At 45.8% G+C, this 18,484-nt stretch overlaps 1 protein-coding gene across 4 annotated transcripts in view; it reads left to right on the forward strand.

Annotated features, from left to right (window-relative positions):
* Positions 1 to 18,484, forward strand: part of AP2B1 (adaptor related protein complex 2 subunit beta 1) — an 81,606-nt gene that overhangs the window by 27,105 nt on the left and 36,017 nt on the right. For all 4 annotated transcript variants that reach the window (XM_074556964.1, XM_074556967.1, XM_074556965.1 and 1 more), the window contains exons 8-14: positions 81 to 201; positions 2,268 to 2,363; positions 7,127 to 7,242; positions 8,657 to 8,822; positions 9,241 to 9,339; positions 12,107 to 12,366; positions 16,775 to 16,967. In XM_074556964.1, the coding sequence (XP_074413065.1) occupies positions 81 to 201; positions 2,268 to 2,363; positions 7,127 to 7,242; positions 8,657 to 8,822; positions 9,241 to 9,339; positions 12,107 to 12,366; positions 16,775 to 16,967 (1,051 nt within the window). The remainder of the gene's footprint in view (positions 1 to 80; positions 202 to 2,267; positions 2,364 to 7,126; positions 7,243 to 8,656; positions 8,823 to 9,240; positions 9,340 to 12,106; positions 12,367 to 16,774; positions 16,968 to 18,484) is intronic.

An 18,484-nucleotide genomic window follows, 5' to 3' on the forward strand; every position in this document is an offset into this window, starting at 1 on the left:
TTTCTAAGGAAATTATGCCTGTTATTAAAACAATTTGGGTTTTTTACCACTCTTGAGTGACAACATTATGTTCCCTGCAGGCCTGAAATCCTGAAGCAGGAGATCAAAGTGTTCTTTGTGAAGTACAACGACCCCATCTATGTCAAACTGGAGAAACTGGACATCATGATCCGCCTGGCCTCGCAAGCAAACATTGCCCAGGTCAGCTGGGGCACTCCTGCTGTGCTCTGGGAGGGGGAATCCCTGCCCTGCTCCTTGTGTGAGGGTGTTTGCAGCTGCCCCTGGAGTCAGCATCACTTTTAGGCATCACTGTGCCTGGTGGAGTGCTCTGTGAGTTCTCTAATGGTTGGTGGTGGAGTTTCCCCCAGAATTTAAATGTTAATAGCTGGCGTGGATGCGTCGTGACCGTGAGGTGGATCTTGTTTCACTGATGACAATTCCAGGAGGAGAACTCATGGATCCTGTCAAATGAGTCACTGCCAGTGCTGAGGTTGGAATGAGAGCCTTGTTTCAAGTGAGAGGGGTGTGCCTGTAAGGGAGGCATTCAGAAAGGCCAAACATTATTGAAGTGTGAATTTCAAGTTAGTGAAATTGTTAGAACGTGTGCACAGGCACTCTTCAGAGCTAAAAAAAAATCCTGCTTTTGCTTAACTTGCTTCCAGAATGGGAATAGCACAAAGCTGAAGCTGAACTGAATTGAGATTCACTTTGCAGTGTGGATTCTTCTTGTGTTTGATGTTGGTTTAATGCAGATCCCTTCCTTGGAGGAAGTGCACCCCTGGCCATGAGGCCTAACACTAATGCAGAATGATTAATGCCTCTGGTCAGTGCTATTATTGTCCTATCCTAATTGTCACAGAACAATTTCATTTCATGTGACATTTTGAAGCAGCTCCTTCAGCTCTCTCCTGATGGTTTTTGGAACTGAGCGAGGTAATTCATGCCCTTTTTGTGCTGGGGGCATGGAAAATATTTTAAAAATCAGTTTCTATGTGAACATATTCAGAATTTTCTCTTTACTGTTGGTAGGCTCCACACACCAATTTGAATTTATAATGTTCCAATAATATGGGCTGTTTGCATGAAAGCCAGTGGTGTCTGGAGGGCAGTCTGAGATCTGCAGACTAATGAATGAATCTCTCCAGCTTCTGAGGAGGCATTCATAAAACAACACAAGCTTTAGCAGGAATATGTCCTGGAATGAGACCTGGGAGCAGCTTCCACCCACATCTTCCTGTGATTCTTGGGGAGATTCTCCATCCCTGTGCCCATGCTGGACCAGGGCACCAGGATTGTTCCAGCCTTGGGCAGTGTTTGGGAAGCATCAGCTGCTAAAGGCAGGTGCTCCAAGTGCTGTGCACTGTAGATCATCCAAGGAAATAATAAAACTTCAAAACACAGATGTCCTGTCTCCTCCTTGCAGATTTATCTGTCTGCAGTCTGGCCCTTCATGGCCTCTTTATCTTGTCATTCTTCTGAGCAATTTGCTTGGATGAGAGATTTTTCAAAGGACTGTCTGGCTTTGTGCTGCTCCCCTCTCCCTCACCATCTATTTGTGACATCACGATTAAATCCCTGATGTCATGTTTGGCATGAGAAACTGAAATAAATTGAGCTTTTGAGGGAATATAAATTACATATGGTCTTTTCTTGAAAAAGTAAAATAAATTTTTTGTAAGCTAAGTGATTTAAGACAAAGCTTTTTAGTTAAAGGTCTGTAAGATCCCAGCAGATCCTGGGCTTAGTCCTTCATTGGTTTCCATTAGCAAAAACACTGAGACAAAACAATAAATCTTAGTTTTACAAGGGGAAGTATCTTCATGCTGTTATTAATCTGTGTATAGATGTTCCAGGGTGTCCTCAGATCTACTCTGCATCTTCTGTCTGGATTCACCAGGGATCCAAAGGTTCATCTCAGCACACAGAAATGGTTGTTGCTGAGAGCTTTGCTTGCAACAAATATCTTTTCAGTGTAGGAAGAAATAGAAACCTGTAAGTTTGGCAGGGGTGATTTTTCCTCAGCTCTTGTTCAGAGGGGTTGAAAATAATCAAGACCAGGCCACCTTTTGACTTTGTGCAGCCAACTCCAGGTGTAACCCACCCCAGTTTGCACTGGACACCAGTGTAACCAAACCAGTGGCTGGATGTGTGTGGTAGCTGTGAAAGGACATCCTGCTCATCCTCTGGTGCCCAGGCAGCATCCCCTGTGAGGGTGGGCTGCTCTCTGAGTGCCCCCAGGGGCTGACAGTGCTGTGGTGTCCCCACAGGTCCTGGCAGAGCTGAAGGAATACGCCACCGAGGTGGACGTGGACTTCGTGCGCAAGGCCGTGCGCGCCATCGGCCGCTGTGCCATCAAGGTGGAGGCAAGTATCTCACCCTGGGGCTGCTCTCTGGTTCTGTGTCTTCAGAAACAATGCTGGGCTTTGCCACCTCATTTCCATGCTGCTGGAATTTCAGTGGTGGCCCTCAAGTGGCCTGGATACATCTGGTTATGGGCAGAGCAGCGCTGAGCAGAGTGTGAGCTATAAGGACATCATGGGAGGGTGAGTGCTCCTCTCTGTAGGCAGAGCAAGGCAGGTCATTCATCCTTGATGGAATATTTTACTGTATTTACTTTAGTGGAACAATGACCATTATCCATCCAAATCCTTTAATAGCTGTGGCGTGACCTTTTGAAGAGGGAAGAAGAAGATATTGTATAGAGAAATTCAGAATTATGAAACATTTTGTGTCATCCCTCCCCTCCATTTCAGAAGAACAGAACACAGAGAATTGCAGAGATTTGGGGCACTTAAATGCAATTTATACAAACACAGTAACTCTACTTACATAAATCCATCCCTATAACTTGTAAACTTCATTTGGAGTGTGCTCTCTTTTACCTCAATGCTTATGCAAACAAATTCCCAGGAACCTCTGCAGTTTTCCAAAACAAGTCTAAAATGTCCTCTGCCAGTGGAACATCCACCTAAGTGCTCATAATAGAATATTGTTTTTTTAGTGATGTGTCTGTTAATTTCACTGTAAGTGAATCTGAAAGGCCTGTCAGGAGCTCAGAAATCCTGTGAAGAGGGGGAAGATTTGTGCTGTGGTGTTGGTACTTTTCAGTAAACTGATGACTGAGTGCAAAATGTCACATAAAGTGCTCTAATTTCAGCTGAGCTCATTTAGCTTTTGCTCAAGTGTGTTCCCATGAGCATTGCCTGACAGCAGATTTAAATAATAACCTAATCATGCCTGGCTTAGTGTGGTGGCAGTGCACAGGATTCTCTTGTTTCAGCTAAACTGCTGCAAGCCTGTGCACAGAGGACACCAACTTCTGTCCTCTGGGGAGAATCAGCTGCCCCTTTGTGCAGCTCTCTCCTCCTTCCTTCATCTCTCAAAGGTTTGTCACTGCCAGGGGCTTGCTTTGAAGCATGGCCCCATGGAGCAGGGGCTGCTGCTTCTATTTTATGCCTGCACTTCAGAATACCAGAGGACTCTTTCCATGCTGCATCCAGGCAGGAGCCACAGCAGTGACTGTGGAAAACCCCCCTGAGCATGGAAAAGGGCTACAGAGGAGTTTAAAAGGAGCTGGTGACAGTGCTTTTTGTAGCTGTGCTGTGCTGGCAGGGTGGGAATTTGTTTTAGTTCTCAGCAGGGACTTTCTCACTAGGATTTGGCCCTGTGCCTGTCCTAGTTGCAGGGAGGGTGGTGTATTCCTGCAGCATCAAGGTGGTTTTAGATGTTTTTACTCTTTCCTGCCCTCATCCCCCACATTTTTTCCCATCCCTGATACCACAACAGTCATATTTGATAAGCAAAGGACTAGTAATAATGCCCCAGTGACCCTATAATTGTAATTGTGCCTCTTCATTGGCCATTTTAACCTTGATTTTTGGCACTGCTGCTGCTAAGGGTGAGGTCTGTTTCCTGCTCTGGCAAGAACCAGATTTAAGGAGATACATAGAACAACTCATGACAGTTTTTGCTCATCCCTAGGTTAATCCCTGTCCCCAGTGCATCTGTGTTTACTAGAGGCTGTTTACACTGTGAATTATGACTAATGGCAGAGCATCCTCACAGCCATCAGTGTCCAAGTTCCCAAAGCTCAGAAATCTGATTTTTGACAGAGGACACAGCCAGTGGGAGCTGTTGATGAATAAGGATTCACAGAGCACCTCAGTTCTGCCTTTAGGGATCCTATCTTTTGTCTAATTGTCACTCCTAGGAGAGTGAGACAGAAATAAATGTGTCTGCTGAGAGGTGCACCACAAAGCAAATGTGGTGTTCCCTTTGCTCCTGGTGCTGATTTGGGTTATGGAACCAACACCCACAATGAATAACAAGATTTTGCCCAGGTTTGAGCAGTCACATTGTTTTGGGGGATATCAAAACATTTTGCATGGATATTGCTGGATTATTGCTAGCTGAGCTCAGAGTTAGCTTGGGTTTATCTACAGCAAACTCTGGTGTTGCTACACTTGTCTGCCTTGTGAATTGGTTTGCTCCAGTGGCAACATCACGAGAAACCATCATTCCATGCTTTGGTTTTTAGGAAAACAAGCACCACTCCCGTGGGAAAAGGAAATGAAGTGGATGCAGTAAAGATAGGGGTTCCTCTGGAGCAAAGGAGAAGCAGAAGGAGCCATCTTACAGGGATATTTGTCTCGTTTCCAAGAGATTCTGCCAGCAGCCTGGTTCTTAGAAATCATTGAGGCTTGTGGCTGAGTGTGATATGTGCTACTTCAATAATCTTGTGGGCTTTCATTTGGTTCCTGCAGAAAAACAAAGCAATTTTGACATTGGTTACTTGTCCTTCCTCACTCCAACTTGAAAGCTGTTTGAGTTGGGGCATCCTTTCATCAGTTTGCAGAGCTCTGCTGTCCCCAAGGATGTCCACCTTCAAAAAGCAGTGTGTTTACAAGGGATGAGGTGAGCTGAGATGGTTTTTGTTAGAGGGACTGCTCTTCTGGGCATGTGCCCACCACTGCTCACTTTCCAAGGGACTCTTTGGCTAAAAATCATTGCTGTGTATTTCAAAGTGGATGTTGTGCTTTTCCTGGAAAAAAAAATCATGCTTCAAAGCATCTAAAGAAAAGAAAACTGAACTTTAATTTGCTTTTCCTTGAATTGTACAGCTCTTAAAGCTCTGTTAGTTGTAGGCTCTGACAGGACTGCAGTGCTTGTTGCCAGCAGTGACTGATGCTGGAGATTCTGCTGTAGAAACATCCAGGATGGGTCAATCAAAGATCCACCTGTTGCATTCCACAGCAGCAGATAACCATTGTTTACATTTTGTTCCTGAGGCTTCTCAGCTTCTCAGGAAGAAAAAAATCTTAAGGAAAGGATTTTTTATAAAACTTATCTGTGACCATCCTGGCTATGGAGTGTCCAAGTTCCCGGGTCAGAAGACACAGGAAATAACAAAGTTCCTGTGTGAGGAGAAGCTGGGCTGTTTTTTGAGAAGACATTAATTATAAGTGCTGTTGACATGAATTTTGGTAGAACAGCAGAAGCTTTGGATGACTGGAGCAAGGAGGACTAGAGTGAGAGCAGGCATCTTTCAGAAGAAGATGTGTAGATGGATGTGGCACAGATTTACCCCATCAGGTCACTTGGTAAAATATCAGATGGAAGTTACTGAGATGAAGAGGTGAAATGTGAAGCTCTGAAGCATCTGTCTTGCAAGGACTTTGGGCAGGGCTCCCACTGTGAGCCAGGTCAGTGTGTGGAGCCAGGTCTATGGTCAGTCCCCATGAACTGGAAGTGTCTTCCAGGTCACAAATCCCTTCTGGAGCAGAAGGATCAGAGCAGGACATGGTCAGGTTGCCATTCAGCGCTCTGTAGTGCCACAGTACCCATAAAGCTGAGCTAAGCAGACAGAGGTATCATAAAAGAATATTACAGCAATCACCCATTTTTATGTGATGCCTCTCTGACACCAATTGTATTGGATTTTTCTTCTGTTTGCTGTGAATTTCAAGGGAGAGTTTTATGACTTACTGCCAGTTTGCAAAGGCAGGGCAAGTGCTGGTTTGTGTTGATCCTGCCTTGGCTGATCCTCATGCCAGCCTGTTTGTGCTGACAGCCCTGTGTGAGGTACCCAGGAGGGCAGGAAGCTGCCAGAAGGTTTTAGTCTCTGACCCAAATTCCTGAGGCTTGTCCTTGAGATTTTTGCCCATTCTCAAAGAGCTGATTGCTGTGACTAAAATGCCATTTCACTCCTCCTCCTCCTGCCCAGCCTTTAAGTGCTCTGTAAGTTGAGGGAGCTGTTAACTCACTGGAATTGAAAAATCCACCTACATTGCTGTTGTTTGTGCCCCACAGTGTTTGTCTCCAGCCTGAATCCTTTATGAGTGTTCTGAAGGCAGTGTTGGGAGCAGTCTGCTTCTCACATTAATCACCAGCTGTGTAATGAGGCTTCATGTGTGCTCTGCTAATAACCAAATCACTGCCCTTATTTGAGGCTCTGCTGCTGGAGTTGGTTGCTCCTGTGATGTCCTGTCTCACTGTGCTGTTTGGGAATAGACCTCCCTGAATTATCTGCCTCTATCTCCACTCCTGCTTCCTGGAGCATGGCAGTGTCCAGGCCTTGTTATCTTGCAGTGCCTGTGAATTGAGCTAATTAATTGAAAGCTGCATTAGGAGTAGCTGAATTTCTATTTTTAGCTGTGCATTTTACACGTTGTTAGTGACCTCACCCCAAAAATACTGAACCTGTTGCTGCTGGTTTTGACAGCACTGTTTTCTCTGCCTTCTGGCTTTGCTAGAAACTTTCTTGCAGTCCCTGTCAGAACTTTCCTAGCTCTGATTGCCTGGCATGGGAATCAGAGAGCTCATTCAGTGGCCTGTACCAGCCCCAGGGTGGTACAAAGAGCAGTGCAGGTGATGTTCCCAAGGTCTCTTGTGTGGTGACCCAACTTTCTGCTGGCATAATTACTTCTCTTGCTTTCTAGAGGAGCAGGAGCCAGCTGGTGCCCCCACTGTAACAACCTTTTGTTTCCCTGTAGTTCATTTCTGGGCAGAGTTCGCAGCTCTTGTCCTCTGTGCTTTTCCTTATACACACACCACATTCCTCAGTGAGTGCTGTGGGAGCTGGAGTGTTTCTTCAGCTGTTTAAATTGGGTTTTTCTGCTGTCTCCAGCAATCTGCAGAGCGCTGTGTGAGCACCCTGCTGGACCTCATCCAGACCAAGGTGAACTACGTGGTGCAGGAGGCCATCGTGGTCATCAGGGACATCTTCCGCAAGTACCCCAACAAGTAGGTGGAAACTTCAGGGTTTTTTGGAAACACTTGGGTGCCCTCATCAGAATAGAGCAGCTCTCAGCTCAGCAGGGCTCTGAAGCAAAGGTGGAAGCAGTGATCCCACTGCTGGTTTGGTAGGAGGCTCGAGGTGAGGTGTCAGCCTGGCTTGTTGTTAGTTTGAATTGAAAAGTTTTCCTTCCCCACCACTCCATATTGAAGGCTGGATCAAAAGCCAGTAAAGCTCTTGCAGGGAATGGCAGAAGGAAAATTTGGCCAGGTTTACAGCATCAGGGTGTCCTGGTTTTAATCTCCTCTAGAAATCCATGAAGTGTACAAATGTCCTTGTCACAGTGGTCACAAGGATTGCAGGATGAAGAGAGAGATGAGAATGTTGACCTCATGTTCAGAAGGCTTGATTTATTATTTTATTATATATATTACATGATGACTATACTAAAAAGAATAGAAAGAAAAGTTCTCAGAAAGCTAGCTAAGCTAAGAATAGAAAAGAATGAATAACAGAGGTCTGTGTCTCAGCAGAGAGTGAGACCCAGCTCTGCCCTGAGTGGTCAGTAAATCCAAACATCCACCTGAGACCAATCACGGATCCACTTGATGCATTCCACAGCGGCAGATAATCATTGTTTACATTTTGTTGCTGAGGCCACAGCTTCTCAGAAAAGGAAAAAATCCTAAAGAAAAGATTTTAATGAAAAGATGTCTGTGACATGTCCTCACAGGGCTGTCAAAGTTCATGGCTCCCATGGTCCCAGACCAGTCAGGTTGTGCTGAACAAACATTTCTGACTTTTCCCACCAAGTGTTCCCTCTGATTTGGGCAGAACTCAGCTTCTCTTGGTTCTGCAGAGAGATTTTGTCTCCTCAGCCACAGAACTGCAGCAATGCTTTTTCAGCAGAGACTTCATGATCACCTAAAGAATTATATGGGACATCTGCAAGTTTCCCTGACAATTTCTGCTGTCAGCCTCCAAAATTCCCTGCTTGTGGGGATACCCAGATATGGGAATAGGGGAAGCTAAATTAGTGTGGGATATTGTCTGGTTTACAATAAAGCCTTGGGGGGATGCAATATCCAGTTTAGAGTTGCCAGGCTGGAGCCTCCAGCAAGGCTGCAGGATCTGATTCAGACTCATGGTTTGAACTGTTGGATCAAATATTCCCATTAGCAAACAGAACAGAAGGCAGCTTTATCTTGAACTCCACATCTGGGTGGTCTTGCTGATGGATTAAACTGCAGAGATCCTGTGAGATCTTTGGAGGGAAAAAAAAAGATGAATGAAAATGCTGCTTGTTGTGTAGAAACACAAGACATTACTTCAGTGCAGAATTCTCTGCAGAATGATGTGGGCAGAAATGGAGTGAAACAAGTCCAGTTCACCCAGTAATGCATCTGTACTGTGACAAACCAGGTATGAGAGCATCATTGCCACTCTGTGTGAGAACCTGGATTCCCTGGATGAGCCAGATGCCAGAGCTGCCATGATCTGGATTGTGGGTGAATATGCTGAAAGAATTGACAATGCAGATGAGCTGCTGGAGAGTTTCCTGGAGGGTTTCCATGATGAAAGCACTCAGGTAAAGTTGCAATGTGCATTTTATCTGCAGTGTGTTTATGGGATGGACAGTAAATGTTACTGCAGTGGGCAGACAATACCTGTCAATAAAAGCTTCAATACTGGACTAAAATAAAACTCCTGGGAATCTGCAGTTTTGCTTTGTTGTCCATGTCTCCAAAAATTCCCATCTTGGAAGCACAAGAGGGGGTTCCAGAGGTTGCATTTTTCTTGGGGGGATGGCTGTGCTGGGGATATTACACAAACCTCAGCCTGCTGCTCAGGGACTTCTCTGTGAAAGTATTTTGCAACAGGCAAGGGTTTGAATCTCATTATACTGGGTTTCACTGGCATAGAGCAGTGTCATGCTGTGAGTAAACTGAAGCCATGTTTAATATCAGTAAAGGAATTTCTAATCTCTCCTGTGCCCTTTCTCTTAGGTGCAGCTCACTCTGCTGACTGCAATAGTGAAGCTGTTCTTGAAAAAGCCTTCTGAGACACAGGAGCTGGTCCAGCAGGTGCTCAGCCTGGCCACACAGGTAAGCCAAGGTACCCAGGGCCCTGCAGACACTCTGCTGGCCCACTGTGTGATGTCTCCCAGCTGCCAGGCCAGGCAGCTTTGCAAGAAATCCCCCCAAGAAATGTTCAACCTCTAGATCAGATTCAAGGGTGTTCCCTTCTCTCCCCAAAGAGACTCTGTTTAAAAGCTGCTCTGTGCCTGTTCCCATCTGCAATCTGCTTTCTTCTCCTTAGCTCTTGCTTTATCTGAATTCCTTCCCCATTCACTCACTAAATGGAAAGTTAGGGACAGTGTAGAATTATCAAGAAACTAAAATTCTTTCTCCTTGGAGGTGGCTTGCAGTTGAACATCTGGAGCTATAACAGAGGCAGACAGCCTGGCAAAGACTTTGTTCTGAGAAGAGCAAACTTTAAGCAGTGCTATGAAAAAGAAAGAACTGAATTTTGGGGTTTTTGCCTTTGTACTTGGATGCTGTCAGCCAATGTGGCAGCTTTGCTGGAGGCTGTAGCAGTGGGTTAAGATCATGGATTCATTATGCATGAGATGCTGAGTTATGAGCTCAGATCACTGCAGGCAAGGCTGGGCTTGAGCTGGCAGACACAACTGCTGTAGTTCCAGAGGACAGAGGTGATGTCCTGGTGCCAGGGGTGGGTAAGAGCTCAGCTGATCTTCCTGCACTCCTTGGCTGCAATGATTGGGATAAAGTGCCCAAAAAAACCAGCTCCTCTCCAGACCTGCTGTGTCAAGTGATAAAAATAGTCTGCCAGCTGAATGGGCTGTGATTGTTTCTGAGCAGAAAACCTGGAGTCAATCATCAGCCGCCCTTTTTGATCCTCTTTGCTGCAAGAAATCATTGCTGTGGATTTGCTGCACTTAAAACTTTTATTCATTCCTTTGGGGAGTTGCATTGGTCAGCAGCAACAAACCCATGACCTGATTTTCTTGCTTCAAAACCTGCTGTTAGGCAGGATCTGAGCTGCTCTTCAGAGAGGAGTGGGCCAAGGGCATGCTGTATCATTTTCCTGAGCCAACAGAAGAAAGGTACCAAGTGCAAAAACCCACTGTGCTGACTCACAAAACATTTAATGGCACCCTCAGAATGTAACAGGCGTCTGGGTTTGTTTCTCTGTTTGTCACCAATGTTGATTCAGTCTGGCTTTTTGTATTTTATATGAATAATAAGTCAATGTAGGATAACTGGCTGTAAAACATTGAAAAACCTTGTGCTTCAAGGTCTGATTTCTAGGTAGAAATAGTGTTTTTCACTTGAGTGGGAGAGTAATTACATGTGTGTTTCTTTCCCCAGCTTAGGTATTGTTGCACTTTGAGTGTCTCAGGGCTTGTCTGCACAGCAGACTGCAGGTGTGACTGTAGCAGGAGCCAGCTCTGGTAAAAATAGCAGTGGAGCAGCTGGGGCTGGCAGAAACACAGGAATTGAGGTCTCAGACCTCTGCATCCCCATTGCTGATGCATGGGTGGGGAGCTGAGCTAGCCTGGGTTCATTGTGTTGCTCCATAGGTGTGCATGCAGACCCTGGAGAGAGGAGAATTTTGAGAGATTTGAGCCTCTTTTTGCAGTAGGTTTACCAGTTTCCAATGTGGTTTTTTTGGCTGTGAGAAGAAACAGTCAGCCTTGACTCTGTAGGTGCCTGCAAGTAGGAGAGTGTAGCCTTTCATGTGTGCCCTTGCAGAAACCCTGCCTGATCCTGAGTGCACAGTCTGGGAGGGATTGTTAAAGTGTAAAGAGTCCACAATTCTACCATCAAACACAACCAGCTCTGCAGAGATAATGTGTGAGACAACAGAGAGATTAATTTAGGTCCTTACAAGCAAAATGAGCTGAGCTCAATCTCATTCCAAGAAGAGGTTTGAGAATGTCTTGAGGCAGATGGCAGATGCAGATTCTAGCAGGGCAGCAATGAGAGCACAGAAGAGAAAAAGAAATGCCAAGGAAAGACTAGTGAGGTGTACAATATTTTGCTGGAATTTTATCAGGGGAAAAAACCTCTGAAGATTAAAACCCTGAGCTCTTGTTTCCATGAACAGTTCACTACAACATAAAACCACAGCACCTCCCTCTCTCTAGAACATGATCAGCAAACCATCCCCACTCACTTTGCTGCTCTGGGCAGAGCTGCTCAAAGAGGAGAGAAATAATTAGCACTTCATGCAGAGGCAAAAGTATCTGCAATAAAACAAGGGTATTATTGACAGCTGGAGAACTGATGAAGTACCCTAAGTGTGCATCATTAGCATCTCTCCATACTTCATTAGATAACTAAAAGGCAGGATAAATTAAGATCTCTTTTGCTATAAAGAATATGGCTTATTAAGATGTGGTTCTGCAGCATCTTTTTTGTCCAGCAGTGCCTTGGGTAAGTCATATTTCCAGGAATCTTGGATCATTATGCATTGTTGAGTGTCTGCTCTTCGTGTGCACGAAGAGAGTCATTGTCACTCTTTTCTGTGGATTTCTCCTAATACTTAGTGGCAGGAAAGTTTGGAAGGAGTTGGCAGCTCTGTGGTTTGGGGCAATTGTGGGGTGTAAATCCTGGAAATTTTGTGTAAATTTCTCCTCCCTGACCAGCTGAGCAGGAAGCCAGGCATCAATGCTTTGGTTCTCGTTTTTAGTTTTAAGATGTTCATCTCAACAAGCAGTTTGTAACATCATTTTGAAATTGGTGGCTGTGGCTGCTGGCTGGTTGGGGGTTTTTAATCCAGAAGAATGAAATGATTACAGGCATGAGTTGATTTGAGAGCTGTGAGTGATGCATTGCTCTGTCCCAGGATTCTGACAACCCCGACCTGCGGGATCGTGGCTACATCTACTGGCGCCTTCTTTCCACGGATCCAGTGACTGCCAAGGAAGTGGTGCTCTCAGAAAAGCCCCTGATTTCTGAGGAGACTGATCTCATTGAGCCAACCCTGCTGGATGAGCTGATCTGCCACATTGGGTCTCTGGCTTCTGTGTACCACAAGCCACCCAACGCTTTCGTGGAGGGCAGCCACGGCATCCACCGCAAGCACCTGCCCATCCACCATGGCAGGTGAGCTCTGGCAGCCTGGGGATCATGGGTTGGTGGTTTCTTTCTAGCAAACAGTCCAAAAGATGCCAAGATCTTTTAGAAGATCCTGGAGGGATTTTGTTGATAGTTTGCAGGTCATTCAAGGGGCTGTTTCATTGCAGAATGGAATCCTGTGTGAGGTGTTCACAGGAGTCTTATGTTGAGGGAAGAGATGAGGATCTGACTCTGTGTTTCAGGGGGCTTGATTTATTATTTTATGATATATATTACATTAAAACCATACTAAAAGAATACAAGAAAAGAATCTCATCAGAAGGCTGGGTAAGCTAAGAATAGAAAGGAATGAGTAACAAAGGTTTGTGGCTCAGACAGAGCTGAGCTAGCTGGGCTGTGATTGGCCATTAATTAGAAACATCCAGGATGGGTCAATCAGTCAATCAGGGATCCACCTGTTGCATTCCACAGCAGCAGATAACCATTGTTTACATTTTGTTGCTGAGGCCTTTCAGCTTCTCAGGAAGAAAAAATCTTAAGGAAAGGATTTTTTATAAAAGTTGTCTGTGACCATCCTGGCTATGAGTGTCCAAGTTCCTGGGTTAGAAGACACAGGAAATAACAAAGTTCCTGTGTGAGGAGAAGCTGGGCTGTTTTTTGAGAAGACATTAATTATAAGTGCTGTTGACATGAATTTTGGTAGAACAGCAGAAGCTTTGGATGACTGGAGCAAGGAGGACTAGAGTGAGAGCAGGCATCTTTCAGAAGAAGGTTTTGTAGGAGCTTTGCTTCAGCAACAGCTCAGCTTTATGAGCCTCTCTCCTGGAATGCAGCATCACTTTCCTGGAACAGGAATTACAGGGATCTTTCACTGCTGCAACATGAAATGGAGCAGGATTGGTAAAACTCCCTTTCTCACTTGGAGCCTGTAAAGCAAGGGAAGTGCAAAAGCCATCTAAGCCTGTTAGGGCTCAAAAAAAGATGAGTAGACTGACATGGTCTGTCTGACCTTTGTGAAGTGGGGAGATGCTTTGGCTCCCTGCCTGGTGCTTCAGTGCCTCCCTGGATCACAGTTCTGGCAGCAGGTTCGTTCTGCAAGAGCAGGCAGTGCCTCAGTCCCTCAGTCCCATGGTGCTGCTGGGCCTGTTCCCATGGTCCCTCATTCAGGTGAACAGTTTGCTACTTGCACTAATGATATTAATTACAAAAATGAGTGTATTTTGCAGCAAGAGGCAGGGTAGCCAGGCTTACCTCTTAATAATATTCCCAAAGTGACATTTGGAGTGCTATTTTTGCTGTTGCACTGATAAATCAGTGTGCGATGCTGCTTCTTTTCTATTTTCTGACACCACTTCTCTGCTATTCTTAGCAACTCAAGCTATTTCTGTGGTGGCTGGCTTTGGGAAGCTGAGTTGTTTTCTCCCTGCCTGAAATCAAGTCTGGCTGCACTGACCTAGAATCAGCAAGTACAAATGTACCAGTTGGGCAGGAAAAGCAGTGGCCACTTTCCTACCTCTCCTAATCAAAGATTTGTCTCAAAATGAGCTGGTTTTTGATGTTAACAGCCTTCCTGTTCCATTTCACTACAACAAATACCATTTTAGGGGATTTAACTCAGAGAATTCAGCTTTTTGAAGGAGCAATTTATCATCTTCTTGCATGTCGTGTCTCTGTGCTGGACTCTCATTGCTCGTGCTCAGTCTGCTGACCTTAAGCATTTTCTGATTTTGGCAAAACCATTGCTTAAAAAAACCTTAAAAAACAACCCCCCAGGCCTCAGTCAGCAGTGCAAGCTGGGGGAAGGTCTGAGGGATGCTCAGCAGAGCGTGCTGATCATGCTGATGCAGTGATAAATTTAAAAATGAGTGGGGTTAGTTAATGGCTCACCAGGCTTCTCTGGTGGGAGCTCACCTCAGGAGGCCCCAATATTGGGGTTTTCTGCTTCAGTTTAAGGCAAGTTAAGGGTGCTCAGTGAAAGATAATTCCAAACAGCAAGTGAGGTGTTTTTCTGCATTTCAGTGGCCATTCTGGTGGCTGATCCTTGTGTAGAGACTGATGGGAATGGGCAGATTTCCACAGTAAATATGGTTTAAGAGGGTCAAGACAGCACTGCCTTGAGTGGTGCTTCCCTGGGTATAAACCAGGAGGAGTTTTGGTTGGCAGACCAGCCTGCATGGCATTTTCATTCATTCATTTTCCATTCAGAGCCCTGTAGGGCAGGTTTCTTGCAGCTCTCAGCTGATGGGAAGACCCATTGAACAGCTCACAGATGGTGAAATGTTCCTGCCTCTCCAGCCAGCCCAAGTGTCACAGAGCTGCAGATGCATCCTGAGGGTGGGGAGCAATCTGATGGCTTGGCAGTGTTTCCTCCTGTGGTGGCTCCCACCACCCCTGCTCAGCCATAATCCAGCTGGGAAATTTGGGAAGATGTTCACAGTGCTCCTGGGAGAAGCAAATCTGATTACACTTGGGCAGGAGTCTCTATTTCCCTGTCTCACAGGTGGCTGCAGAAAAATTTTGATTGTGGTTCAGGCTGTGCATCCCTTGTGACTCCAATTTTTGATTCTTGTTCAGGCTGTGCTTCCCTGGTGACTGCAACATCTGGGAATGGCTGGAGGCAGAACTCACAGGGCCAAATCTCCAATTCCCATGGCCAAACCCAAAACTTTAAAGGGAAAAGCTTGTATCAAGTCTTTTTGACCTTCTTAACCCACATATTCTTGCCCTTTTTAACCCACATGAATTTCTTTTCTTTTCTTTCCTTTTTTAACCCACATGAATTTCTTTTCTTTCCCTTTTTAACCCACATGAATTTCTTTTCTTTTCTTTCCCTTTTTAACCCACATGAATTTCTTTACTTTCTAAGAAAATGCAAAGTTGTTTATAGGAATCTCTTCAAAGAGATTCTTTACAAATGGAAGTCTGGGGTGTTGCTTTTTTCAAACAAACCAACTGAGCTTTGTCCTTTCCTCATTTCTTGTTGGGCTTTGGGGCAGCAGCAGTTACACAAGACACGGAGGGATTTCTGTGTCTCCATCAGGAGAAGGATGAGTAAGTGTTGAAGGGGTGGAGTGTGTGAGGGATGATATCCTGGGAAGGAGCAGAGTGGTTTGTGATGTGCCTCTCCCAGAGAGGCTGTTCCTGTTCCCAGCCCGGGGGTGGGAGTGGATGGATCACAGTCACCTCCTCTCCTCAGGAATGCTTCAGCGAGCACTTCAGCTCACTCAGCACTCTGAAGGCAGCAGCAGAAAGGACAGCTAATATTAGTGCTATTGGGGCTCCAAAGCTTTTAATGCAAAGAAGCTTTCAAGCCTTCCTGCTGCTGCCTGGTAACTAATTCACCCTGCACTCCTTATGCTCCATCTTTTCCTCCTGGCACTGGCATTGGGAGCAGCTTATGCTCTGTCACTGAATCTTTCCCCTCAGCAGCTGAATGAGGATAAGAGAATTTTGGCTACTCACAATCAGAAGCTGCAGTGCTTGCAGAACAGCCCCAGAGTTAAACACCTTGTCAGGACACTAATTCCCACAGCAATTGTGGGCATTTACTGCTGGCTGCAGTAACATGAGCTAAAAATCATTTTATCAGCTCCTGCTGGAAACAGGATATAAAATTTTAATTATCTAAAATATGAGCATCTCTGGATTTAGGGAATAAATACATTGTAGTGAGTTCTCCACTTTTTACTTTCTCCTTGTTATCAAATTCAGTGACAAGTGGATATAAAAGATATAAAAGGTAGCCAGACTGCATATGATGATAAATTTTGGAAGCTGTATAATGAGTGTTTCTAGACTAGTAATTAGCATGCCTGCTAACTCAGAGGAAAGGAAATTATTGATAGAAGGGAAGAATCAATTTTAGATTGAGTTTTTCAATTAGGAAAGACTGATGGACCTTGCTGCTGGTCAGCAGAAGGTGATTAATCTAGATCTGAGGGAAGTGCTGGCGTTTGCACTGGTTAGAGTAAGGACTCAAGGGTTTTATCAGTGTTAGATCTCTGAGAAAATCCGGATTATTTATTTTTCCCTGTGTTTTCCATGTCACTCTCAGACCCAATGGGCTGTAAATCGTCCCTGTATGTTTATTCTGAGGTAGGAAATGCTTATTTTCAGTTCTGCAGCCCATGTGGTACCCATGGCTCTCTGTTTTGGAGGGGGTCTCTGATTTTCAGGGTGGATGGGATTCACCCCTTGCAAGATTCCTTTTGCTGGGCTGAAAACCACATCCTGAAAACCAGTGCAGGGAAAATCTTTGTGCTCAAAGTGCTGAAGAGCCAAGTGCCTGGTGCAGGACAGTGGCCACAGCAGCTGCTGGCACCACCTTTTCCCTGGATTCTGCCACCTCTAGCTGTGTTTCCCCATGCTGGAACCTGACCTGGAGACCAGAGCTGACTGATATTTGTCTTTTCTGCTTCTTGTTCTCCCCCCACAGCACTGATGCTGGTGACAGCCCCGTGGGCACCACCACCACCACCAACCTGGAGCAGCCACAGGTCATCCCATCCCAGGGTGACCTCCTGGGGGACCTCCTCAACCTGGACCTGGGCCCCCCTGTGAACGTGCCCCAAGTGACCAACATGCAGATGGGTGCTGTGGACCTCCTGGGAGGAGGGCTGGACAGCTTGGTAAGCAGCACATCCTCTGTAGCTGATGGGACATAACTGGAGCTGTGCTTATCTCTGCAAAGCCTTGATCATTTGTGCTTTTAATGCTCAGTGAGCCAAACTCTCAGTGCTGAGTCCTGGAACTCCAGGAGGATTTAACCAGAGTTATTGTACCAACTTTCAGCAGGCTTTTTCCTGCTCTACAGTGAATGTTGCTGCATGCTGTAGAATCCCCATGGTCAGTGGATATATTTGTTCTGTGCTTTTTCTGTCTGTAGAAGAAAACCAGAAAGTTGCTTTAAGGATGTGAAAGTGTTTCACTGCTTTCTATTTGAATCAGGCTCCCTTTCAAGAAGCCATTTATTCCACCCAATTCCCAACCCTCCTGAATTTCAGTGCTGAATCTCTCAGGCTGTAACCCTGTGTCCTCCCATTTGTGTATTCTCCAGAGCACGCCCTGGTTTAACATCAGTGACATTTTAATTGCAGTGAGGTCAAGAGGGAGCCCTCTGAGCACTCCTCCCTGTGCCAGAGCTGCTCACCAGGCACCTGGCAGGGTCAGGCTGCAGTGGGAGCAATCACAACTCCCCTCTGCTCTGGGGAGGGAGCTGGGCATGATCTGCAGGGAGAAAATCACAGAGCAGAGCTCAGAGCTGTGCTTTGAGGCAGTGAGGAGTGCTGGCTCTAAGGGTCACAGCACATGCCCAGCTCCCTGCTGGCTTCCCACAGGGGGAAGAAGCTCTCCTAGGTGTATTTGCACTATGTAAATCAAGTAAGACTGCCCCAAGGGCATAGTTGGGTGTTTCTCAGACTTGGAGTGGGTTTGTGTTGCTTGAGGTTTGGTTTGTGATAGGTTGGGCTGGGTTATCTCTGCCTGAGTCAAGCTCTGAATTACAGAGGTAGGAGGCAGCTGGATGAACCAATCCTCTAATTCAACAAATCCTTATTAGTCAAATACATATTTTTTTTAAACCACCATAAGCTTACTAAAGCATATGTTAAACAACATTTCCAGCTCCAGTGCTTCATGGCCTAACGAGCTGGAAACAATTTAACCCTTAATGGCCCTGGCCCTCCCAGAGGGCAGAGGTGCTGTGGGCTCTGCACTCTCTAACCGCAGGTCCTTGGCTAGCAGGGACACTGCTCTTAGTGGGGATTAGCACAGTGGTCAAGCTGGGAGAGCAGGCAGAGAGAGCAGTGAGCTCTGCAGCCTTTCCCTGCCCTGCCTCTCACAGCCTGGCACTGGCAGATCAGGAATGAAGGCATTGCAGAAGGTGCTGCTGCCTGGGCATCACAGCATGGTCTGTACATCAATCCCTCCCTGCTGCCTTGCAGGCCTCTCACAGTAACCCTTTGTTCCTCATTAGTGTCACACAAATAAATGGACACAGCAGAAGTAAAACTTGGTTTTGGGAGAAGAGCTGTCTCCCAGCTGGCATTAATGGGCTTAATTTAGTGACCTGCTCTGGCAGTGGAGCTGTTAGTTGAAATGGTAGCAGGCTTTTACTTAATATTTTTCTCAAGCCTTAAGCACATCC

Source organism: Zonotrichia albicollis, chromosome 22 (assembly GCF_047830755.1).
Source record: "Zonotrichia albicollis isolate bZonAlb1 chromosome 22, bZonAlb1.hap1, whole genome shotgun sequence".
NCBI classification, from domain to species: Eukaryota; Metazoa; Chordata; class Aves; order Passeriformes; family Passerellidae; genus Zonotrichia; species Zonotrichia albicollis.